The 26,719-nt window shown below is 36.8% G+C and overlaps 1 protein-coding gene across 1 annotated transcript; it reads right to left on the reverse strand.

The window, feature by feature from the left end:
* Positions 1–1,121: 1,121 nt before the first annotated feature.
* LOC137393527 (V-type proton ATPase subunit H-like) lies at positions 1,122–23,848 on the reverse strand. Its single transcript, XM_068080114.1, has 13 exons — positions 23,672–23,848; positions 20,621–20,699; positions 19,209–19,314; positions 18,621–18,824; positions 16,941–17,045; positions 16,575–16,672; positions 15,415–15,522; positions 15,177–15,261; positions 14,126–14,304; positions 6,720–6,845; positions 6,477–6,578; positions 5,901–6,014; positions 1,122–1,423 (listed from the first exon to the last, which is right to left on the reverse strand). The coding sequence occupies exons 1-13, from the start codon at positions 23,733–23,735 to the stop codon at positions 1,387–1,389; spliced, it is 1,407 nt and encodes a 468-aa protein (XP_067936215.1). The 5' UTR covers positions 23,736–23,848; the 3' UTR covers positions 1,122–1,386.
* Positions 23,849–26,719: the final 2,871 nt, after the last annotated feature.

Genomic DNA, 26,719 nt, shown 5'->3' on the forward strand with positions numbered 1-26,719 from the left:
ACAGCTGGAGCTGACCAGAACAATCAGATGACGATTGGTACGAAACTAGTTGAAAGAGTTTATGTTTTCTGGTATACCTGCTATATATATGTTTCCTGGTATACCTTGGTTTACCTGCTCGTGTGGAATCAGGCTATTACTCCTAGCTCAACTGCAAGTACTACATCTGATCAGTCAGACAAAAACATACAACTGGAATGATTGATATGATGTTTGTTAGCTATTTAATCTGTGAGACTTTATATAAACTTAGATAATTTCGACAGTATTCACCAGAAAACTTGGACAGACCCTGTTATATTCTAGAGGACCCCACTCCATACTAACTCATGAGTTATTATGGAGTACAATCCTCTAAAACACAGAGGTGTTCTAGAAGCCACTCCTGTGTCTTAGAGGACAGGGGTACTATAAGAGATTAGACACAACGACCTTCTAGGCAACTACTATAAAAAATAAATGGAAGCAGAAAAGATTGAACCAAGGAAGTTATCAAGATGCAAGAAAGGCATCCACAATAAGACATGCAGAGGATTAATGTCAAATGAGATTTATCTTCTCTTGTGTCAGCAGTGGAGTCTGCAACATGTGTAACTGCCTACACGCAAAGTCCTTGCACTGAGGCTATATATATATGCTGAACTCTATAAAAGAACAGCCATGGTCATGACTAGGGATTCAGATTGAAATCTGGCAGTATTACAAATACGATATTATTAATGTGTTATCTCTATGCTATATGAGAATCTGAGATAAAACCCTTCACTCAGTGTAACATACTACCTATTCCTTGGTAGATATTACTCTCCACTCAGTGTAACATACCACCTATGCCTTAGTAAATATTACCCTTCACTCAGTGTAACATACCAACTATGCCTTAGTAGATATTACCCTTCACTCAGTGTAAAATTACTACCTATGCCTTAGTAGATATTACCTTCACTCAGTGTAACATACCAACTATGCCATAGTATATATTACAAACTGTTCTTGCAACGTCTTTGGAACCCAATGAAAGTTTTTGACATATAAAATCAAAGAACTAAAATTCAGGTTTTTTCAATAGGCTCCTTTGGGAAAAGCCCCGTATGCCAATAAAATAGTGGATGGAATGTTGATAGATTGCGGCTAACATTTTATTACCTTGTTAGAAACTGAATATATATATATATATATATATATCAGAGCAAATAAACGTTATAATAAACTAGTCGTTCATGGTTCAAGTGTCAATTACAGCAACCCTAGCACAACTCGATGCTTCCTCATATATCTCCTCTTTTCCATATATCAATATGACTGGGTAAATAGATAATCAGTGGATGTTCAAGTGCCTGCCATCGGACAACTCTACTCCAATTGGTCAACCCTACCAGTGCCTCATCACTCCATTGGCTGGATAGCCTTTCCTAAGTATTCCCTACAAGCGCATGGCAACAAATGTATTAGACAATAAGAGAAAAGCTCTGAGACATAAATGTGAGTCAACTCCAAGAACAATTTCACCAACGCCTGAAAGAGACACGATGACAGAGTTCTTTCCGTTTAGCAAACCGAGTGTTAAAGATGGTAATATTTTCTATTTAAAACCAGTAGCAAAGTGGAGTTGCAATCCCTTAAACATAAGGTCAGTGGTCAGACAACTTCTCTTAATTTGCTAACGAGATTTTACTTACCGGTAATTACATATCAAAGAGATAATTTTCGAGAACAGCATAGCTCAGGCGTTCTTGACGAATTAAGTTGAAAAAAGTTTTAATAAGGTCGGCTAAAAGTTCGAGTGAAAACAAAGCCGGAAACTGATATGTGATAGAAATTTAGAGATAAAAAGTTGAAGTTAGGTAAAATATTAGAAATACTAAAACTTAGTTTTATGTGTGTGTTTAGTCAGCGAAACTTATTTGATTATTATTATAACGTTAGCGTATTTAGTGGCTATGATCTGGAAGAAAATGTAACATTACAATGTACTACGTGTAGTGCGTACCATGGGGAGTCCTTGGCTTCGAGATAGGCATGTAACATTAACGCTGAATCTAACTTACACATAAATGAATTTAACTTACGAAACACGAGGTTTTAGTATGTATTTAACTAAACTTAAAACTTTTAATAAAAATGTTATCACTATCTGTTTACGAATCCGTTTTTACTATATTGAATAATGCTGAACTGAAATAGCTAACAACATATATATATCTTTTTTCAGCGTTGCGGGAGGTATTTCAACAAATAACATATCGACATTTTTGTTATTTCATTGTAATCAGTACACAAACCGCCAAGTTTTATTTTCGATAAAATCTTTTGGTGATATCGTAAAGCAGAAGACAAATTCGCAATATTACGACGATGACGAAAAAGCATCGTGCTCCATAGAGTTAGGTGAAAAGTATTTTATAACAGGGGCAGTGTAACCTGTAATTACGTATCAATTTTCTATTTACTGAAAGTCCACAAAACAACAACTTGTGCATTTCCTTCTCTCAAATATACCAATTGCGAAAGACCGTGGTAGGACGCGAAAGACCGTGGTAGGACGCGAAAGACCGACAAAACCACGCTAGTCGTTACTAATCGTCTCATGACAGTAACCATTAAATAAAACAAATTACCACATAAATAAATATACGTAATAATTTAGCGTAAATAAATATACGTAATAATTTAGCGTAAATAAATATATATAGTAATTTAGCGTGTGCAATAGGGGAAAAGAGGATACAGTACAATGGTAAAAGTGATAGAATGCTAAGAACTGCTTAGCCTTGTGGTTACAGCGCGTTTACTTAATTGCAGCTACAATCTTTGTGAGTTCTATCCAGCACAAAGCTTTATTCTTAGATTCTAGTAACTATAGCTGGAAAGACCGAACGACCGAAAGACTTGGAGACCTCGAAAGACTTCGAGATTTATAATTATGTATAAATTAGCATTTCCATTGTTAGTTATCATAAAACTAACAAGTCGCAAGAAAAGTTACGGAATTTTAGTAGGTAGAATCGAAAGGACAATAAATTTTAAATATCATTTAATAAATATAAATAGATTTATTGACTGCTGCATCCATTTATTGATGCAATTATATTTGAATTAAATCTCTTAATTTAATAAGGGCTATGTTATTAATTTCTATACATCCACTGAACAAGTCTTTTACTTAGATCACTTTAAAAATAACATATTATAATAGCCATGTAGGCTGGTCTAATACGCTACTCATGCAACCTTTTGATATCAGCCTTTAAGACACATGCCATCTAAATCGAACGAAGGTAAACGCTACAAAGCGTTACGCAAAGAGCAAAAAGAAAATGTCAAAAACAACAGGTAATGTTGTCGTACCTATTATTACAATATGACTGAGTGGAATCGACAAGCTAAGAGAGATGAAGTATTCAAAACACCAAAACGGTGTACTATATTTCTGCAAGCCAGTAAACATAGGATGTCTGTGCAATGCAGTGCTACCAAATTCCTCAGTGTCTTATGACTACCATGCTGTCCTTTTGTCGCATGCATTTGCACTCCAACGAGAGGTCACAAAATCTTCAATGTATTATGAACCAATAGATCGAGTTTAAAGGTTGACTTGCAACAAAATTTACATTAGTTATTTGGTATCAAAAGATTCACCATGTCTTACTCTGCTGTGTTGTAGGTGCAAAATATTTGGAAATATGATTACAAGCTCCTAAAAGCTTAAAAACGAACAGTTAATCGCAGCCATCGCAAAACCGCCGTAGATTAGAATCTCTTTCCAAAACAGCTCAAATGGGACATAGTTATAAAAAATGGCTTTTGTTTACACTTTAATGCTCATTCGTCAAAATATTTCACAAATATACTTCACGCATTCAATAAAACCAGGTCTATTGTTCTTACGCGTCTGTTTTATCGTCATTGTAATGCTGTCACTTTTAGCACTGAGATCTTATAACTTACCATAAAAAATCGTTTAATTTTTTAACCCTTAACTTGAAGGCGTACATATCATTGTCTGATAATCATGACGAGAATGTTGGTCACCTGTGATAGTCAAAAAATGCTGCAGAAATTATTCGCGCTGTTTGGCAGGAAGTATGGGTCACATGATCAGATTACGACTAGACGATTAGACCAAGTCGAAACAAAACTGTAAAGTAGCAAGCATCTATATTTGATACGGGGTCTTCGGTAAAACCAGAAATGTTTGTCATAAACTAGTACTACGAGAACTTTATATTGAGCCTTTTATTGGCCTTTTAATTCCCGTGAGAACATCATGTGACAAAAAAATAACCAAATGTAATGAAAATGTCAGAGAAATAAACTGATTCCAATCTACGGCGGCTTTTCGTTTTTGAGCTTTTAAGAGCTTGTAATCACAATTACACATATTTTGCACCTACAACACAGCAGAGTAAGACATGGTGAATCTTTTGATACCACATAACTGTAATGTGAATTTTGTTGCAAGTCAACCTTTAACAATTTTTAAAGTTCTAGGTAGCTAAAATGTTATATTATAATATGTATATGAAACAATATAATATATATATGAAACAATATAACATATATATGAACAAAAATATGACCAAGTTCAAAACGCTTTGAAAAATTTACTAGAGTTCATGTAAAATTTTAATAATATAAAATCTTACATACAGTCAAACATGGATAACTCGCCCACGGATAGCTCGAACACATGGTTAACTCGAACGGTTTCTTTGGTCCGTTCCCACGTAATGATAAATTGCTATAGATAACCTGAACTCAACACTGTTAACTCGAACTGTTTTTTCCCAACGGCTACCGAAACGGTTGTTATCGCTTTAAAAAATCACTTTAATCCAAGCCATAGAGGTAAACCTCAACTTTTCGTAATTCATAAACGTCGTTATTACCACCATCGGCAAAATATTTTTGTCAACGACTTTTCTAAAGGTTTGGTGAAATTTGATTTATACCAAACATCCGCTTAGCGATCGCCCTTCGGAAGCAAAGTAAAGTGAGATAATCTTTGCATAAACTTCAAGAAAAATCGGCAAAATTGATCATGGGTAAAACGCTCAAAAGAAAAAGATGTCTTTTCTTTTGAGCATTTCAACAACGATCAAGTTTTGCCAATGTCAATCTAAACAACGTCATGGCAATAACATCACCTCAAACAACAAACCAATTTCAAGTGATAGAAAAATCTCTATACTTTTTGATAAAAACATTTCAAACTTTACATTAGAAGCATTTAATTTGAAACAAGCCATTTGTGCTTTTGATTTATATTATAGTTTGTATATGTACAAGTATCTACTAATAAATAAGTAAATACATGGACTTGTGACAGTGCTCTGATAACTTGAACGCTCTGATAATTCGAACAATTTCGCTCGGCCCCGTGAAGTTCGAGTTATCCATGTTTGACTGTATATAGACAAAATAAGGTGGCATATAATTAACCTAACCTCAAATAGACTAGATAAATTAACTTACACTTCACCTAGTCTAATATACACAAGATAAGTTAGCTGACACTTCACCTAGTCTAATATACACAAAATAAGTTAGCTGACACTTCACCTAGTCTAATATACACAAGATAAACTAGCTGACACTTCACCTAGTCTAAAATATCCTTATCACTTTCCCTGGAACCGACGCATGTCAAACATACATTTCCATGTCTCCACCAAAACAAATTCTTCTCTTGATTGCAATTCTAACAACACATCGTTACATTTGTTTTACATCAATTTCTAAAAAGTTAGGTGCTTGGCTTGCTTTTAATGCTTGCTCTATGTAACTACCTACAATTTTCATTAGGGAGGCATCATAGGTGAATGGGCAGTCGGATGAATAATACATGGCAGACTGAATTTTTATGAATATATTTGCTCTAACATATGTAGCGTACTCACCAATTATGGACCATGAGCTTTTGCACAGAGAGTAGAGCTTCGTATCTGACATTTGGGTCATCATGTGACAGGTGCTTCATAACAGCGTGCTTACCACCAATCTGCTCCAGTACGCTATAACAATCATTTCATATAGTCATCAAAGCAAGCTACGACAGCGCTAGATATCATGAGTGGATCTCAAATCTATTTTCTTCCTACACGTAAAACCAGTGAGAGCAAGTTACTGAACCACCTTATGTTATAACATTGGACACCTCCATTTTACTGACTCCCAATAAATCCAATGACCTTCTGCTAAAGTTTGGAACATTATTCAACCATACTTATTGACTTTAATTGGAAAATTCTTCGTGTACTACTATTGAAAAGAGTTGAAATACTGAAAATTTTCTTCATTTATATATATATATATATATATATATATATATATATATATATATATATATATATATATATATATATATATATATATAGTTATCTCCCCACAAGGTTGTCTTTACAACTTCATGAAACTTTGTGTAATCGTAAATGCATCATGAACAATCGCATGTTACCATGAAATTAAAGACTCACTGTTTCCCTCTTGGATAATGCCTTACATACTCCCCGATATCATGGGCAGCAACAGAGAGAATGAGAGGATCGTGGTTGTGGTTGAGGAGATGAATCAATGTTCTACAACCAACAGATGTAATTGATCAGACAGATTAAAACTCAAAAACTTAAAACTTCATTCAATGGACAGAGGAAGCGCAAATCATAATCAGCGGATAAGTATTGACGCCGTTGCTACAAGTTCATAAGTAAGATGTGCACCTTAGTAACTCGTAGTTGCCTTCGTTCAACCGAGATGCATTCTCTCTCCAAAACCTAATCTCCTTGTGCACCGGAGACCATTCAAGACGGCCAGACTTGACTTCAGTGACGTATTCATCAAATGAACTATGAAATACATATAGACTGAGAATTAGTTGAGTCGCATAGCATTCAACTAGAATTATTGTTTGATGGAAAGCGGTCTTAAAATACGTTTGGAAAAACGAGGGCAGTTACGCATAGCTACAAAATCTAAGCTAAGTGACTACATGTGCCTGCGGCACAAAATACAAACTTTCGTGACATTCAGAGAACATAGATGAAACATGACTGAAAAATGAAAAAACTCAAACAGCAATATTCATCTTCTGCTAAGAAAAAACAATTTCTATGTAATGTGGAGCCTTGACATATGAATGCCCTGATATATGAATGTTTTGAGATACAACAAAGAATTTGTAAAAATATGTGCTTTGATGTACAACGAAATATTTGAAATACGATTTTAGATGGGTGATAGTTGTTGTATAGGCTATGGATAGAGGGCATTCGGCGTGTTTGCTGGGGTTGCATCAATAGCATGACATCGCATAGTTCATTGTATTCGATTAATTCAATGATACATGTCTCACATTCTTATTTAATGATACATGTCTCACATTCTTATTTAATGATATGTGTCTCACATTCTTATTCAATGATACGTGTCTCACATTATTATTTAATGATACGTGTCTCACATTCTTATTCAATGATACGTGTCTCACATTCTTATTCAATGATACATGTCTCACATTCTTATTCAATGATACGTGTCTCACATTCTTATTTAATGATACGTGTCTCACATTCTTATTTAATGATACGTGTCTCACATTCTTATTCAATGATACGTGTCTCACATTCTTATTCAATGATACGTGTCTCACATTCTTATTCAATGATACGTGTCTCACATTCTTATTCAATGATACATATCTCACATTCTTATTCAATGATACGTGTCTCACATTCTTATTCAATGATACGTGTCTCACATTATTATTTAATGATACGTGTCTCACATTCTTATTCAATGATACGTGTCTCACATTCTTATTCAATGATACGTGCCTCACATTCTTATTTAATAATACGTGTCTCACATTCTTATTTAATGATACGTGTCTCACATTCTTATTCAATGATACGTGTCTCACATTCTTATTCAATGATACGTGTCTCAAATTATTATTTAATGATACGTGTCTCACATTCTTATTCAATGATACATGTCTCACATTCTTATTCAATGATACGTGTCTCACATTCTTATTCAATGATACGTGTCTCACATTCTTATTTAATGATACGTGTCTCACATTCTTATTTAATGATACATGTCTCACATTCTTATTTAATGATACGTGTCTCACATTCTTATTTAATGATACGTGTCTCACATTCTTATTTAATGATACGTGTCTCACATTCTTATTCAATGATACGTGTCTCACATTTTTTCGAACCTTTTTCAAAAGGATGATAAAAAATTCGTTGTTTGATCGTTACTCCAAGAATGTTTAATGCAGTGAATGTCAAAAAAGTGTGACCAAGAAAGGCTAGACGTGAAGCATTTACGAGTAAGCATTTACGTAATTGAAAAGGATTAGTAAATTTTGTTAAGGAATTTTATTTTAGTTGTGTTTATTGCTGTATATCAAGGGTGGCCAAACTTTTTTGCTAGCTGTCCAAATTTCAGAAACTAAGCGGGTAGGCCAGAGGTTTTTCGCTTCTGTAACTACTGTTATTTTCATGTAAAACAATAGTGACACAGGTAATGAACACAAGCAATAAGCAATATCTATTCTACTTCTAAACGGAATATAAATTATTACAAATGATGCATATAGACTAAATTACATCAGAAATATTTAATTATTCATACACTGGTGAAGAGCACCCAAAAAACAGATTTACCCTAAAATTTGAATGACAAGGACGGAATTGAGTTTTAGCCCTCAAAATGTTTTTGTAGCCTGTAATCCATCTGGGTACATGCTAATCTCATTGAATGATGAAGGTGGTCTCGCACGGGAACTGATCGTTGCTTAGATTCGATAAGGTTCATCTTGGAAAGTGCAGACTCATGTAGACATGTTGATGAGAATACTGCACACAGCCAAAGTGCTAAGTGAGTCATGTTAGGATACAATGCTTTTGTTGCAGTTTTGGTCCAAAACTCTGGGGTCAATGCATCCTCTGTAGCTTGCAGGTCACTTAGTTCTTTCTGCATGACAGCCACAGACCTATCAATAGGAAGTTCATCGATCGCCAATGCCCAATCACCATCTATTCTAGCAATCATAAGCGCCTTTAAGAGCCGAGTCAACCTTTTATCTTGTCAACGTCACTAAAATGCTTTGAAAACTCCCGACTCAAGCTGTTGATATGGTCACAGTAGAGTTGGACATCAGCGTCCTCCCTTTCATCTCGTAATAACTTGAGGCAAGGAAAGTACAGCATATCTGCTTAAATGTCCCTTGCTAATAATGATAGCTACAAACCAAATGACTTTATAGCTGAATGAAGGTCAACTATTGATTTGTCTTTCTCTTGCAACTTAAAATTAAGGTGTTGAGGCGCCCGCAGACGTCAACCAGAAAAACCATATCAGTCATGCGCTCTTCACTTTTTAGCATGTTAACAAACATCTCAGCTTTTGAGCCAAATGTTTCAAGAAAAACAAGCAAATTTTCTCAAAATTGCCATATTTTGCTGAGAGCATTTCCTTTACTGAGCCAATGCGCATTGTTGTGGGTGAGAAGCTCACCATACTGGGCATCAATATCTCTTAGAAAGTGCCTTAGTTTCCTGTGAAGAAGTGCCGATTTGCTCTTGAGGTAGTTGATCATCTTTACTGCACCTGTCACCAACATGAGGAAATTGCCATTGAGCTTGCCACCCAGAAGCGTTTGATGAATCATGCAATAGAAGGCTAGCAGTTTTGGCTGACTCGTTTTCAATCAACTTAACAATCTCTGCTGCTTGCCAGTCATTGCCGGTGCCCCATCAGTGATACCAGGAACACAATTGGTAAGAGACAGTCCTGCTTATCTTGATTTTTCCAAGGTAACTGTATGTAATGTAGATCCTGTTGTGTCTCCTTCAATACTAACAAGAGTTAACAACTGTTTTATAAATCTTTCGCCATTAAAGTATCTACAAATGTTTTGCAAATATCAGAAACACAAACCAAATTTCACAAGCAGCTAACATATGATGCAGCTGCTTGCGTTCAATACATTTTTATATTTCATACTTCACAACCGCAGCCACAAACATTACAGCGAAATTGTACTTTTGTGTAACGCATCATGAAACAGGAATATATTTACCTGATAAATATGGCTAGTTGTGCCACATCCAAAATATCTGGTGACTTGTCTAGGGCTAACGAACACAGTTGTGCATTATGCACTTGTGCATGTAGTTGTGTTACTAGATCATTAATCCTAGTTCAGACCAATGTCATATGTATGGCGTGCAAGGTGCTGCGCTCGGCTATGCAAACTTATGCAGGTGTGCCACTGATGCGAACCAAATAGCTATGAAATTGCAGGCGACGCAACTAAATCGCACGCTCACTCCACAGGAGTATTGTCTTGAACGGTCGTGGGTTTACTACTCTAGGCTAAGATTGATGTAAATCGAATGCGCAGCATAATTTTAGGCACATTATGTGGTTTTGTCCCTCTGTGTATATTCAACCATGCGTTGTTTCGTCTTGTATAAATAAAAGAAAATTACATTGGTAATATAATTTTCTTTTGTTTAATATTTATTTTATTTTAATATAGGAACGTCTTGTTTGTTAATAGCAATTCGTCTTGTTTGTTTGTTGCAAAATGGCATTTTTATTAGATTTCAATGACGAAAGACGCTAGTAATGATATCATGTGATTTCTTGAAACTGGCCAAAATACAATTGGTACAAAGGTGTGCACTCTTTGCTGTATTATAATTAATCGGAGACATTATCCAAAAATATTGGTCTGAACCAGGCCTGAACTAATTTATCTGTCGGCCTTGAACATGTTCGCTGAGATATCGACACAGCTTGTCGACAATGTCTTTTTTGTCAGGAGACACTGTCTTTGCAACTTCAAACATGCAAGACTTTACTAAATTAACATGACTGTATGGTGCCATAGCCTCTGCCAGCAATAGTAACACACACAAGCAAACCTCTGTAGCTCTCTTCTCCAGTGAAGTGTTGTAGAATTGCAGTCTCTGACATAATGATAATAAGGACATTTGATCAAACTTCTCTGTTCTTAGTGTAGTAGTGTCTCTGAATGTTAGTTTTCTTCATAACAGCAACTGTATCATGGCATATCAAGCGCCGAGGTTCAGCATAACGCAGTATAAAATAAACTCCATCGTCCAGTAATCGTTAAATACTCGAATAGTAGGCTGAAACTTCTGCTTTTTCTCTGCGCCAGCCAATATCAATATGTCAATTTACAGATTAATAGAAGTGTACGAACTAAAACGGAGTTGTCAACATATTTATAGACAAGCCACAGAAAGTTACTAGCCAATGAAATGCTGACGCGATTACATGTACAAGTACATTAACAAATGAGTCATGCAGGAAAAGGCGATGTAACACAATTACATGATGATGCAATGCAGAGTACAGTATTTATAAAGTCGATACAGTGAACACCCCACTCCACCATACGTTAATAATTCGTCCCGATGTTGGCATCGTAAGGCAAAAATGTCATATAGATACCCATTGTATTTATCTAATGCAAACACCGCCTGGTAAAAAATCATCACAATTTTAGAAATGTATTATATACATATATTAAAAATTAGTAAAAAATAGTATATTAACCTTAGTAACTATAGTTACCTACAGTAACTTGTGTATTTGGTGGCTATGATCTGCTTATGATTATGGTTATGACTCGTAATTTTCCCTTTAACGCTCTTAGGATAAATCTTAGGATTCACGGCTAACTGGATTTAAGTTTTATATGTAGTTATATACGTATAATAAATCATATTTTATAATAAATATTGTATCAAATGCTAAAATACAAAATAAGTTTTTACTTTCGCTTACTTTTCACAAATTTTTGTTTCATTCACCAAGTATCGTACCCTTTAAAGCCTAATAGTAATTTAAAGCCTAAACGTATTCAGCACACCGGCCACCAAACTCGAAATTAGAGAGAAACTTTTGTTGATGTTATATGGCGAAAAAAAGTCATAACGAGGGACGAAAAACATTATGTTGTACATCAGAAGGTGAAAACTGTAAAACAGGGACGTGGCAACCAGGGGGTGCACGCTATATACATATAGATCTGCTGATTTGATCAGAATATTACAGTATGTTGTGTGAGGCAGAATTTTTCGGATGCTTACAATAATTATACAGCACATAAGTTTTGCAGAACAAATCCAGTGAGTTTCACAACTATTTCATTCGCGAAAATTAGCACAAGCAAGTAGGTCCCATTTGGCACACAGACCATAGTTTGGCCACCCCTGATGTAGATTGAAATACACATTTAGAGACTGGTGTGTGCGTGCGTGCGTGCGGGTACGATGGTGCTGTTTCCAGGTACTCGTGTTATTGCAATAGAGATATATTATGATACGAGTCAGTTTCAATTTTGAAATAACACCTCAGTACTAACGTCTGTAACAAACCACCTAACTTTCATTGTTGGAATTCACATACAATCACATAACATTTATGACGTAGTTACAGTCATACTTCAACTTACGAGCTTAATGCGTTCCGAGACTGAGCTCGTATGTCAATTTACTCGCATGTTGGTGCAATTTATTTATATATAGAACAATTAAATATATATTGATTAGTTTCCATACTCTAAAATAAGCAAATAAAACACTCAAAACAAGATATTGTAACAGAAAGAACATGTTGGTTATTCTCCTTACGTACTACATGCTTTCAAAAAGCAACAAATAAAAAATGATGCAAGAAAATGTGATTAATTAAAATGTAAAATTAAATACATACAATAGCAGTTAACACTCGCGTTTGCCAGGAAGTGAGATATAAGTTATCCTTCGTTACAACAGTTGACTTTGATAAATTTGGATTTTATCAAAGTGTTAAAAGACAAACTTAGAAGCAAACCTAAAAGCAAACTTTCATTTTCAACTAAACGTAATTAAAATTTCTTCGGCGTTCATAGTTTGAAGTTTCTTGCTGGTTAGCGAGAAATTTTTCCTTTTTTTCGCTTTACGACTAGCCGGCCGTTTTAAGATAAACCTATCTAAGGACGTTTGCCTTTGTCGCCCTTGCAACATGTTGCGATTAGGACGAACACAAGTGTCGTCACAAATGGTTAATGCACGACCACTAGCCAGCTTGTCCGAATGTCTATTAAACAGTTTGGATAGATAGCGCCGGCCTTTTCACATAACATCGTTTCAGTTACGCTGTCACCGGCCAATTGTTTGTCCAATGCCATCAGCGGTCATGAAGATCGCTGCATCGTTTAGAAACTATGGTTAGTCCTTTTGCGAACTAAATGCCCTGAATATAATCCTTCTGTTTGATAATTATGAATGTATTTCTGTCATATTGCCGAGCTAGCTCAATCACGCATACACATTTCGCATATTTTTCAATATTTTTCCGTTTAATATCAATTGTTATCATTTGCTGTTTCTTTGTATTATCTTTCATTTTACTGGCAAACTTTCGGCCTACGCATAGTACGTTTAATTCACATAATTCTGCACAGGAAATCGTGCACAAAAAAACACAGTACAACAGTATAACCTGAGCAGTTGAAAAATACAGAGTGATGCTGTTCTCATAAAACACCTCCGGCATACTTGGCAACTGACTCAAGTGCTCGTATCTCAAACATGGCTCGTATGTTAGTGCTAAAACTTGCTTGAAAGCTGGCTCGTATCTCAAGTTTCTCGTACGTTGGAGCACTTGTAAGTTGAAGTATTACTGTATTAGTGTACATACGTAAATAGAAAGGAAACAAATCGTTCCCTGCTACCTCTTCTCCCCTTCTACTTTTACTGACCTCATATCATCTTCCAAAGTAGTAATTGAAATTCCTTGACTTTTGTAATTGATTTTATTACAGTTTATTATCATTTCACATTACTATGTTATTTTATCATTATGCATGTTATTATTCATTTATTTGTGTATGAACTGCGTACATTATATTTAATTTGGTCATATTTTTGTATGGTTTCATAGCACGAGACCAGATTAATTACACACATATTACATTGCTTTACATGGGAAAGATGCTTTGAAAGTTTTTTGATATACGATGGCAATGAGTCGAATTAAAATCCTACGCCAATCTTCCACTGTACAATTCTTTCAGCAGGGACTACCTTACCTCAGATCCTGGACACTCGTCTCAAGGAACTCTGTTAAGAACTTGATGTCATCAACAACATCCACATCGTCAAATTTCTTGTCACTGAGAATCTCAAGCTGTTTGAGCAGTTTGCATTGAACCATGCTGACGGCATTCTGCTGTTTTATGTGCATTTCTTCTGGTTTCTCCAACAGATTCTAATAACACTGGAGCTGATGAAGTACAATTTAACCAGTTAACAAGCCCTAGCGACAACGTAAAAGGAGAAGAACTATTGGTTGCAGCGGTGATAAGAGTAGTAAAAAGAGAACTATTGGTTGCAGCGGTGATAAGACTAGTAAAAGGAGAAGAACTATTGGTTGCAGCGGTGATAAGAGTAGTAAAAGGAGAAGAACTATTGGTTGCAGCGGTGATAAGACTAGTAAAAGGAGAAGAACTATTGGTTGCAGTGGTGATAAGACTAGTAAAAAGAGAAGAACTATTGGTTGCAGCGGTGATAAGACTAGTAAAAGGAGAAGAACTATTGGTTGCAGCGGTGATAAGACTAGTAAAAGGAGAAGAACTATTGGTTGTAGCGGTGATAAGAGTAGTAAAAGGAGAAGAACTATTGGTTGCAGTGGTGATAAGACTAGTAAAAAGAGAAAAACTATTGGTTGCAGCGGTGATGAGACTAGTAAAAGGAGAAGAACTATTGGTTGCAGCGGTGATAAGACTAGTAAAAAGAGAAGAACTATTGGTTGCAGCGGTGATAAGACTAGTAAAAGGAGAAGAACTATTGGTTGCAGCGGTGATAAGACTAGTAAAAGGAGAAGAACTATTGGTTGCAGCGGTGATAAGACTAGTAAAAGGAGAAGAACTATTGGTTGCAGCGGTGATAAGTGTAGTAAAAGGAGAAGAACTATTGGTTGCAGCGGTGATAAGAGTAGTAAAAGGAGAAGAACTATTGGTTGCAGCGGTGACAAGAGTAGTAAAAGGAGAAGAACTATTGGTTGCAGCGGTGATAAGACTAGTAAAAGGACAAGAACTATTGGTTGCAGCGGTGATAAGACTAGTAAAGTAAAACTCTTACTCTGTAGGTAGAAAGTGTAATTCTGGTCACTTTGTCTTTGACTGCCTCACTAAGAATATCAGCTAAAATAGGTATTATGCTGTACCTGTAAAACACAGTCAATGCTACCTACATCGTCATCTATGCATTTTGGAGATGAGATTGTCAGATTAATACTACATCTTGACATTGAACATCTAAAATACATGTAAAATAAATGAACTTATTATATATTCAATTCGTAGCAACGGCTGCTCACTTGTCCAGTCGAGATGATATATCCTCATTGAATGTCAGACACCAAAGACAAAAGATGAGCTGATATTGCAGCTGAAAGCCAATTCGTCCAGATAGTACATTAGCAATCCTAGAACATAGCAGATACATGTACAGGATAAGTATAAGTTGAGAACCAAATCGGTCATTAAAAAGCATTTTGAAATGTTAGTGCTAGTCAAATGTTCGTAGTAGTGCCAGCTCTGCAATGAATGCTCTGTCATCATTATATCTTAGCAATGTCATCACTAGAGTGGGAAAAGTGGCCATCCCGAGAGTCAGAACAGTGGTCATCACTAGAGTGGAAACAGTGGTCATCACCAGAGTGGGAACAGTGGTGATCACTAGAGTCGGAACAGTGGTCATCCCTAGAGTCAGAAGTGTGGTCATCACTAGAGTGGGAACAGTGGTCATCACTAGAGTGGGAACAGTAGTCATCTCTAGTCAGAACAGTGGTCATCACTAGAGTCAGAACAGTGAACATCTCTAGAGTCAGAACAGTGGTCAACCCTAGAGTCAGAACAGTGGTCAACCCTAGAGTCAGAACAGTGGTCATCAATAGAGTGGGAACAGTGGTCATCACTAGAGTGGGAACAGTGGTCATCACTAGAGTCAGAACAGTGGTCATCTCTAGAGTCGGAACAGTGTTCATCACTAGTTAGAACAGTGAACATCCCTAGAGTCAGAACAGTGGTCATCACTAGAGTCAGAACAGTGAACATCCCTAGAGTCAGAACAGTGGTCATCACTAGAGTCGGAACAGTGGTCATCACTAGAGACAGAACAGTGGTCATCACTAGAGTCAGAACAGTGGTCATCACTAGAGTCAGAACAATGGTCATCACTAGAGTCAGAACAGTGGTCATCACTAGAGTCAGAACAATGGTCATCACTAGAGTCGAAACATTGGTCATCGCTAGTGTTTAATGTTAAATTTCACATTTGACAGCATTATTTATTCAACGCCTTCAGCCTTGATTTCAACAACTTTAAATTGAGGGTGCACGCATAAGGTTGGCTTGTTGTGCTGTAGCTCTATATATAATGCAGTTTATCTTAACAGTGACAACTAATATGATCTTACACTGTATAGAATGCTGTCCACACATGAGCTAAAAAAAATCTGCAAACGTTCCAACTCACGTGCTTACTCCGTCAATTTCAAAGAAGATACTCCTAAAAGGATCCAGCCTTAGCAGTATCTGCAAACATCTGCAGACACTCTGCATATATTCATTGTTCTATAAAATGACAAGCAACCTATTAAACATTATAGAATAGTGGTTGAAGATCACAAAGACCCAAAGTTTCATTCTTAGCCTAATGAAGGCAGAAGTGTATAAAAAGTTTAGTTTATTGAGGAATTAGCTTGTTAAAATAAGATATTTACAATCTTAACAGCAACTGCTATAACCGTAGCTATAACCTTAGCTAATAATACCTCGGAAATAGACAAAACTTTAAAGTCTACGAGTTGAACAGAAGAAAGCAGCTTAAGTCGATGCTTACCGGCACCCGCAATTGGTCTCTCAACCAAGTAACATAGAAATGCCGATTCTTCTCATCCATGCTCTCTTGGCCCCAGCAAGCCATCTTCGTAATTATTGCACTGGTCTATGCAAAAGAATTATGACTATCAAGATGTTTCTCGCACAAACTGAGCAAGACAGATCTGAAAACTCAAGAAGCGGCACTTAAGCACAAGATAATTGCGTGCACACAATTTAAGCATCAATCACAAACACAACATGAGAAGGTAACTAACATCCCCCAAAGTGTAGGAGTTTACACGAGCGAATGTGTATTGGTGCATGCCTACTGATCAATATCAGGCATCATTACAAGCACAAATAAACTTTTTTAAATTTAGTGTGTTAGATGTTGCTGCCTATGATTCAGACCGAATATCGAATGGTGTATCAGCGCTTGCGAATCCATCAAAGTGTTAATCGCGATGATTTAGCAGTGGAAGTCATTGAATCCTCCTCACAAGGATTGGTCTGGATATTTGTGCAATTGTTCGTACCCAAAGAGACAAAACCGAAGTTTTTCTTCACACGGATTCATTTTGTGCTCTGATTAGAAGCCTGTTTTCTGATCAGTAGGTACATATGGTAAGTACATACGAGTAAATATGTAAGTGTAAATATGTAAGTGTAAATATGTAAGAGTAAGTACATAAGAGTAAATATGTAAGTGTAAATATGTAAGTGTAAATATGTAAGAGTAAGTACATAGGAGTAAATATGTAAGAGTAAGTATGTAAGAGTAAATACGTAAGAGTAAGTACATAAGAGTAAGTATGCAAGAGTAAATATGTAAGAGTAAGTATGCAAGAGTAAGTATGTAAGAGTAAATATGTAAGTGTAAATATGCAAGTGTAAATATGCAAGAGTAAATACATAAGAGTAAATACGTAGAGTAAGTACATAAGAGTAAATACGTAAGAGTAAGTACATAAGAGTAAATATGTAAGAGTAAGTATGTAAGAGTAAGTATGTAAGTGTAAATATGTAAGAATAAACAACCAAATAATATTCATATTTATAACCAAATGCACGCATGAGTGAGTGTTTGACGAAATGAGCAATGAGAGTTGAATTTCAATCCGGAATTTATGGCCCTCGATGTTTACTCTGCTCAATTGTCTGCAACAACTCCAAACCACAACCTAGAGACTGATGCGATGAAAGGCTAGGAGTTATGCACCTGATTGATGATGAAGCCATCACTAGAGACCAATGCGATGAAAGGCTAGGAGTTATGCACCTGATTGACGATGAAGCCATCACTAGAGACCGATGCGATGAAAGGCTAGGAGTTATGCACCTGATTGACGATGAAGCCATCACTAGAGACCGATGCGATGAAAGGCTAGGAGTTATGCACCTGATTGACGATGAAGCCATCAATAGAGACTGATGCGATGAAAGGCTAGGAGTTATGCACCTGATTGACGATGAAGCCATCAATAGAGACCGATGCTATGAAAGGCTAGGAGTTATGCACCTGATTGGCGATAAAGCCATCACTAGAGACCGATGCGATGAAAAGCTAGGAGTTATGCACCTGATTGACGATGAAGCCATCACTAGAGACCGATGCGATGAAAGGCTAGGAGTTATGCACCTGATTGACAATGAAGCCATCACTAGAGACCGATGCGATGAAAGGCTAGGAGTTATGCACCTGATTGACGATGAAGCCATCACTGCGAGTAAGAAGACTAAAGAAACCAGCCCATGGAGACTCCTTAACAGAAAGAGCATAGTTCTTGAACATCTCTACCCGGCTATGGTCCTCGATGAGTAGGTCATCAATTGTGACGAGAAGGTACTGCAGTGTCTGATCCTTGGCTATATGCTGGATCAACTTGTAGAATGTTTTGGCAGCCTAAGAGCAGACACATGAAGACGACATGTAACCCTGGCAAATTCGGCTAGTTTCATGATGTAGTCACTATTATGAGTAGAGCTTTTTGCAGTACCTGACTATTTATAACGTTTACAAGGAAACTGGCAGTAAACACAGTAGAATATTAAAAAAGCCATGAAACAATAGCATAAGTATTCAACATTATTGAAACTAGAGCAAGCGGGCTTCAGAAATACATGCAGATTTGTTAACAAGCAATGATAACCTGGTAATTTCTACGCGCAAACTAAATCAATGGTTTTAAAAATAACGATTGATAGACATCTAAACCTAGAGAAACAAAATACATCAGCAGCTAATGCGGTATAAAATATCAAAAGATAGGCTTACAAAAGTACACACCAGATTTGAATTGTTTTTGAAGTATGTAGCTCTGGACTCACGGTCTGACGAGCTGAAGTCGAGACGTGTAACTACCCCATAGTCTTCTAAGGTGATCATCTGACCCCTGCTCAATGGTGATAAAGGTCATAGACCATATCATACTATACATAACAGTTTAAATATAATTTTCATTGCCAAAACACATCTATCAACAGCTTAGAGTACAAACAACAAACAGTTATACAAAGAATACAGTTAGACAAACAAAGATACAGTCATACCTTGACATACAAGCTTAATGCGTTCTAGCAATGAGCTCGTATGTCAATTTACTCGTGTCTTAAAGCAATATTTCTTATACATAATAACTAAATACAAGTTAATCCGTTACCATACTATGAATAAAACCAACTAAAACAGGATATTACGATGGAAAATTTGTTTTTAATTGTTGTAATTCAGTACCTACGCTAACAAAGTAACAAATACATACTTAGTTGTTAAAATCTGCAATAAAATGTAACGTTACTATGTATACTACGGCAAGCTTTAACCTTCGAGACAAATGTAGTGACTAACGGCGGTCTGAGAGACTTGACAGCAAAACTCGGTACACTAAACTTTTGTGACACTACGTAATAAAAACTTAAATGAATTTAGCTTAATAAACACACACATCTAAGTTTTAATCTTTCGCTAAACTTACTTTAATTCTGTCATCTTGATTTTTCATTATCCATTTCTTGTTTGGCTTTTTTTGCCTCGCGTTTACTATAACTTTTAGCCAACTTGAAAAGACTTTTTTCAAATTGTTTAGAAAGAAATGACCGAGCGATGCTGTTGTTGAAAGTGGCCTCACGCATACATGTACTTAAGCATATTAATAGTGGCCATCGAGAACCGGGTGATATGCTCATATCTTAAAGATTACTCAGTTGTCAAGGAAGAAACTTGCTCAAAACTCTGCTCATTGCTCAATTTGGGGGACACTCGTATGTTGGGACACTCGTATGTTGGGACATTCGTATGTTGGGACACTCGTATGTTGGGACACTCGTATGTTGGGACACTCGTATGTTGGGACACTCGTATGTTGGGAGACTCATATGTTGGGAGACTCATATGTTGGGACATTCGTATGTTGGGACACTCATATGTTGGGACACTCGTATGTTGGGAGACTCGTATGTTGGGAGACTCGTATGTTGGGAGACTCGTATGTTGGGAGACTCGTATGTTGGGACACTCGTATGTTGGGACACTCGTATGTTGGGACACTCGTATGTTGGGACACTCATCTGTTGGGACACTCGTATGTCGAGGTATGACTGTACTAAAATGGAATAAGGGATATAGGAAACTTATAAATTACAATGAAGCCACAGCAACAATTTGTAAGAATGGCAACCATATCAAATCTACTGACTCACTGTTTGTAAGATTGCCAATTAACTCTGTTTCCTCGAACTTCCATTGCTTTGATTTGAAGAGGGCTGGTTGCCACTCCACCTGAAATTACTAAATGTAATAGTTATTTCAAATCAATAATCCAATAATCTCTGAAATGATAATCCGATTCCCTATTACTATGAAGCGCATCAATGTCATTCATACGATAGAACCTCTGCTTAGAATAACCAATTTGTTCCGGAAGCCATTTCTTTATGTAGAAAATTTTGCAAGTAGAAACCTATTTTACTATATTGTATAGAGCAGTATAAAAACCCACAGTAATTATCTAATGCAAACACTCCCTGGTGAAAATCATCAAAATTTTATATACGTACTGTAGGCCTACAGATTCAAAATTAGTAAAAAAACAATATGTTAACCTTAGTAACTATAGTTACCTACGGTAACTTTAGTGTATTTAGTGGTTATGATGAGCAAGAAAATGTAACATTACAATGTACTATGTACAGTATGTATCATGGAGAGTTTTTACCTTCGAAACGGACATATAACATAAATGTTGAATTCAAATTAATTTAGCTTACTATACGCATACTTTAAACTAAACTTTATGATGTATTTTACTAAACTTCAACATAAACTAAAATTGTATGACTTGTCTGTTTTCAAATTCGTTTTTACTATAACTTAAAACAAATAACGCTGAACTGAGATGGCAAGCATCATATATCTCTTTCAGGCGTTGTGGAAGGGAATTTGGCGAATAGCATTTTGGCATTTTTGTTGTTTCGTCATAATCAATACACCAACTGCCACATTTTAATTTTGAGAGAACTTTGTTGACATCGCATGGCGGAAAAAAACGTCCTCGTATGGGAAGGACGGAAATCCATTATGTTCCATATAGTAAGGTGAAAAAAATCTTATAGCCAGGGCTTCGTGACCCAAGTGCACATTGTATTAATTGATGATTTAGCGTGTGCAATCGCGGAAAGGCTATACAGTATGCAGTAAGAGCAAGGGAAACAATAAGAATGGCTTAGCCTGGTGGTTATGCATGCTTGTTCGTGACCTTGCGATTAGAAAAGCGCAAGTTCAAATCCAGGATGAAGGTAGTTTTTCATTGCTAATACAGAATTGCTACAACTGGGCCGACGAATGACAGACGATAAACTTTGAGATTTACATGTATGGACATACATAATGTATAAATGTATCAGTATATATATATATATACATATATAATAATATCACCTCCCCGTCACTGCTTGAGGCCTTTTTGCTATGGTCCAACCTGGCTCCACAGGCTGGAACATTGTTTGAAGGGCTAGAATTCGTCCACAGCTGCACCAGAAGTGCAAGCTGGCTAATGGTCTGGTCCTGGACCACCGCTACCTGCTCGGCTGACTCCTCCATGGACTGGACGGCAGGCTGCTGGAGTTCTGCGAACCGTATCTGGAGAAATTAAATGTCAGCCCGTATTTCATCTGTCAACGTGGCAGTCCGCATGGTCAGTATATGCCGTTGCAGGCCGAGTTTAATCATCATGCTGCAAAACATCTCCTTCACCATGTTGACCTGGTAGGGGTCTGGCAGGTTGCCATAATCCTCTTGCTCAGACTAGCTGCTCCATCTAGACAGCATGCTCTTGGAGGGTGGTCTGTGCAGCTCTCCTCGGGGTTCTCGGTTCGAGCTGAGTCTGCCTAGGAGAGGCCGAACTGAGCTTTGAGCCCGTCCGAAACTCGGTTTGTATGACTACAGTTTTCGGCTTCCTCCTTCAGAGCTTCGTGTATGTAAAGCAGCCTGGATAGATCCGTACAGCTGATGGCTTCGGCTACTTTCTGGAAGCGGCTTATAAATTATTCTACATCCTTGATACCAGCGTATTGAGGTGCTTTGAATTGGTGAGTCAGAGCACCATCATCGGCTTTTCCAATAAGACGCTCATTTGGCTCTTTATATAGCTGTAAGCTATGCTTTTCTTTAAGCACGGCTGATCATGTGTACGTGATGGTCGCGCTTTAGCCGTGTTCGCCTTACCCATGTTCGCTGTGGTCATGTCCGCTTTAGCCGTGATAAACCAGCTGGCTAATTGTTCTTTGCTTGGCTGACCGTGCATGTATGTGGTTAGCGATGGCTTAGCCAGCCGACTAATTGTTAGTGAGCCCAGCCAACTCAAATAATGCTGAGACTCAATTCATTTGGACACAGTGATCTGTACCAATGCAAATTGCCTTCGTTAGCTGCATATCATGCAAGCAGGTAAAGCTGGTTTGTCAGGTAGTCTTTGAGTTTTGGATTTTTAAATAAATAATACATGAATATCTATTCCATACCATAGCATATAGCTTCTTATTACGTTAACTACTCTTAATTGCAATCAATGTGCTGAGTCAAACGTGTTCCAGTTTAGTTTCAAAATATGCTCTCAAATAATTTCAAACGAGTCACTTGGCAAAATTTCATCAAGCCTTCTGAATTAAATTAGTCGATGAATAAACTTGTGCCAGTGTCCTGTGAATGAATATAACATGAAAAATCATGTATTGTTGCTTTATAACAGTATAAATGGGTGTATGATTACGTGGTGGTTGGCGCTACACGTTTCTGTATGTGTTGTATAAATGAGTACACTTAAATGCATTGATGTGAAGAAGGAGAAGAAGAGCCTCCGTCTTTTGTTACCCTTCTTTATATTCTCCCGATACTGCCTTATACTAACTAATCTACTAGTTTTACCCACTAGCCTTATTCGCTAGCTTTATTCACTCACCGTAATTGCCAAGATCACCTGTACTGCTTGTGAGCCAAGATCACCTGTGAGCTCAGAGGCCAATATAGCCTGAGCCTAACAAATCCCATAATACAACAGTATGTTCGATTTCATATAACAGGTGATCCAAACGACCCACTGTGACTCGTTAATGCTTCTTGAGTTAAAAAACCTTTTTGCTAAAACACCTTAACAAAACACTAAAGGCTTGACGTTGGTACACAAATTATGCATGCAAATGTCGCTTGCAATATAGACACTTAAGAACTATAACCAGTGTACAACACTACTACACCTGTTTCATTCGCATTATTGCCATCAGGTGAAACAGGTCCTCCACCAGAAACCACAGCCGGCATATTAATAGTCTATGTATCTTTTATAACGCCTGAATATTCGAGTATTAAATAAGAGTCTGCTGCTCCCGACAACTAAAATTACTATACTACAGCTGCAAGAACAGTACTTCGTACAAGATGTCATGTGATACTAACATCCGTAGAATTGCACAAGACAGATAAAGAAAATGGTGTTTGTCGACTAACATAGTTCTTAGATAAATTAATGTAACGGCAGCTTATCGGTCTATAACCACAATTCTTTGTTTGTGGTGTTTATCGAATGGATCTTGATGAGCCGATTACCCAATGAAACATCCTACCAGAATCTTAGTCCAGTAGCCAATTTCCTAGCCGCATAGCTACTGATTACGGCATGACAGCGGCTCTAATATTTTAGTTATCTCGTTCCATGCGGTAACAACGCAAAACTCGGCTGTTTTGTTGTTAATCCTGAGTTTACAATTATTCTATGTTCCACTCAGTTGTTAATGCTGCTTTAATAGAGCATTCTGACGCATGGTGCATGCAGTTCGGGCTTTGAGTCAACATTATTTATGCAACCTTTATGCTGTATTCGTTCTGTAGTTCGGTAAAACCTCCCCAATTCCTAACCATTTTAATCACAAGGTCAATTCATCAGTCTTTTAAAAATATCAAGATATTTTAAGCAGTTTGATCAATCATGTGCGTTTATAATACGGTACTCTAGATACTTATATATATATATATATATATATATATATATATATATTTGTTTTGGTTCGGACAATGCCCTATGCATTTAATTTGCATCGTCATGTTTGTATAGCGATATGCAACTTCTGAAGGTACATACACTTCTCGCCATTTTGGTTTAGATTTTAACTCATTAGTAATACTAGAATATAGATCAGACTTTAACAGAAGTACCCATGTTAAACAGTTGAAGTCAGCATTAAATTTTTTTAATGGTTTCTGTAGGTCTGTCATATGCGTTTAAGGAGATAATTGTGTTATCCATAATTAACCTGAATCCACACACAACGTGAGTGTTGAATTTGCTATTGTCATCTTATTCTATTATGACTATGTTCGGTTTGTGCACTTATGCTCACTTTTAGGAACTGAATTGATTATTATTGGTTCAGGTACTAGTAAGATGTAAAGCTCTTGTAAGCGAATCTGATTTACCCAATAAAATTTCTTTATTCTATAAGTCAAACAATTAAAATACATGTACACAAATAACAAAATTCTAAACAATAATATTAATGGAAAAAGATTAAAATAGCCAATAAAAGTTGCATCCTTACTCGAATAGTCGTCTATGTGTGTTTGCTCAGTCTCAAACAGCTGTGAGTCTCAACAGACAAACGAAAGTCATGACAGTCTGTAGGTAGAGAGTTTTAGCGGGTGGTGAGAAAAAAGAGACTCCACAGAAAGGAGAGAAAGAGGCTCTTAAGCAGGCAGAGGAGAGAGTGCCTTAGCAGGCGCCCAGGAAAAAGGCCGAATCATTGAAACTGTTCTATTTTATAGTTGTCTAGCATGTGGGAAGGCTAGCCTGGGTGAGGAGGTTTAGTGTTAAGGTTCAATGCTAGTTTTGCAAAGATATCTTGTTTGCGTAAGTCTCCAGCTGTTGTGTTGACGTAACCATGTTGGGTGGAGCTCGTGACTTACTCCTGGTATCTAGGTCATGTCGGGCAGGGGATGGCAAATCTTTTCATGTGTAATCATCTGATTCGTTTCCAATGTCCCTTTTGTGGTTTTCTGGTAGGACGATTGACTCATTTTCTGTAATGGTGTTCTTCCACTCTGGAGTTTCTAATTTGCTTGTGGTTGCTTTTCCAATTATTGGATCGTTTCAAGTTTGGGTGTCATGTGTTAGTGTGTATTGGATGTGTATCTTGTAGTCTGGCTTCACTCCCTGTTTGTATCTTTGTTTCCATACAACAGGTCTATATCTTTCATAGTTACGTTTATGCTTCTGTTGGAGTTACATCTTCATTATATAAATTCACATGTGTTTGAAATCAATAGAATTGTGTGACTCTATCAATTACTCAACGACACAGTGAGAAGCGCTCAAGTTTTTTGTTGAATGGAAAAATCTTCAAGCAACAAGTGCTGTAAGTTCCTAAACAAGGTTTATTTATCCTGATAATTAGTGTTGTAGTCAATCTACCTTGATAGTTGGTGTAACGAAGATGTCATGGTTGACCTTTTTATGCATGAGCACTGATTACTGTAGTTTCTAAAAAGCTTCCTACGGATAAAGAGTGTTATGGGTTTTCCTATGAACTTGTGTTTATTTTAAGTTACACCTCTAAGCTATAAGGTGCAAAAATAAAAAAGTAATTATCTGAGACTTGAAATATAATCACTCTCTTTTTATCTTGGTAATTGACTCCTTGGCTTGTTCGGCGGACACATCTGTCTGCCCCGATGAAGCTGTATTGAAAGAGTAAGGAATATGAGTAAATGTTCCTCCTTTTATACTTACCAATCATTAGCTTTAGTGTCCAAGAGTGAAACTATGTCTCAGGTCTTCGATTGTGAGTCTTTCAGTTTCAAGGGTTCTTTGTTACTTAACTGGTGTTTTTCGGTGGCAGAGATTTCATCATATGGAATCGTTAATTGCAAATTATGGTCTGGTCTCCTGCATTACCAAATGCGGATCATGCACAACCGTTAGACCTCATGATGCAAAGTATTATCGTTTTGGTGTGATTAGGGTGTTGCTGATATGGAGTCCATTTAAGCTTGAATCGTAAATTGCACGCTTTCTGAGTTGATCCATGGTTTTAATCGAGGATTTAATTACAAGTTTTAGTGATTATTTAACATTTTCTCAGGCCACTCAATGCTGTGGTTGTAGAGAGGGTGGGTTAAGATCTGGGAGTTGACTTGTAGTAGTGATTTACCATCTCTAGAATTTGCTATTGTTGTAAGGGTCAGAATGGTTTCCTATTAAATCTACATGTACTACGAGGGTTGCAATGAGGGTGTAACCTGTACATGTATCT

Source organism: Watersipora subatra, chromosome 1 (genome assembly GCF_963576615.1).
Source record: "Watersipora subatra chromosome 1, tzWatSuba1.1, whole genome shotgun sequence".
Classification (NCBI taxonomy): domain Eukaryota; kingdom Metazoa; phylum Bryozoa; class Gymnolaemata; order Cheilostomatida; family Watersiporidae; genus Watersipora; species Watersipora subatra.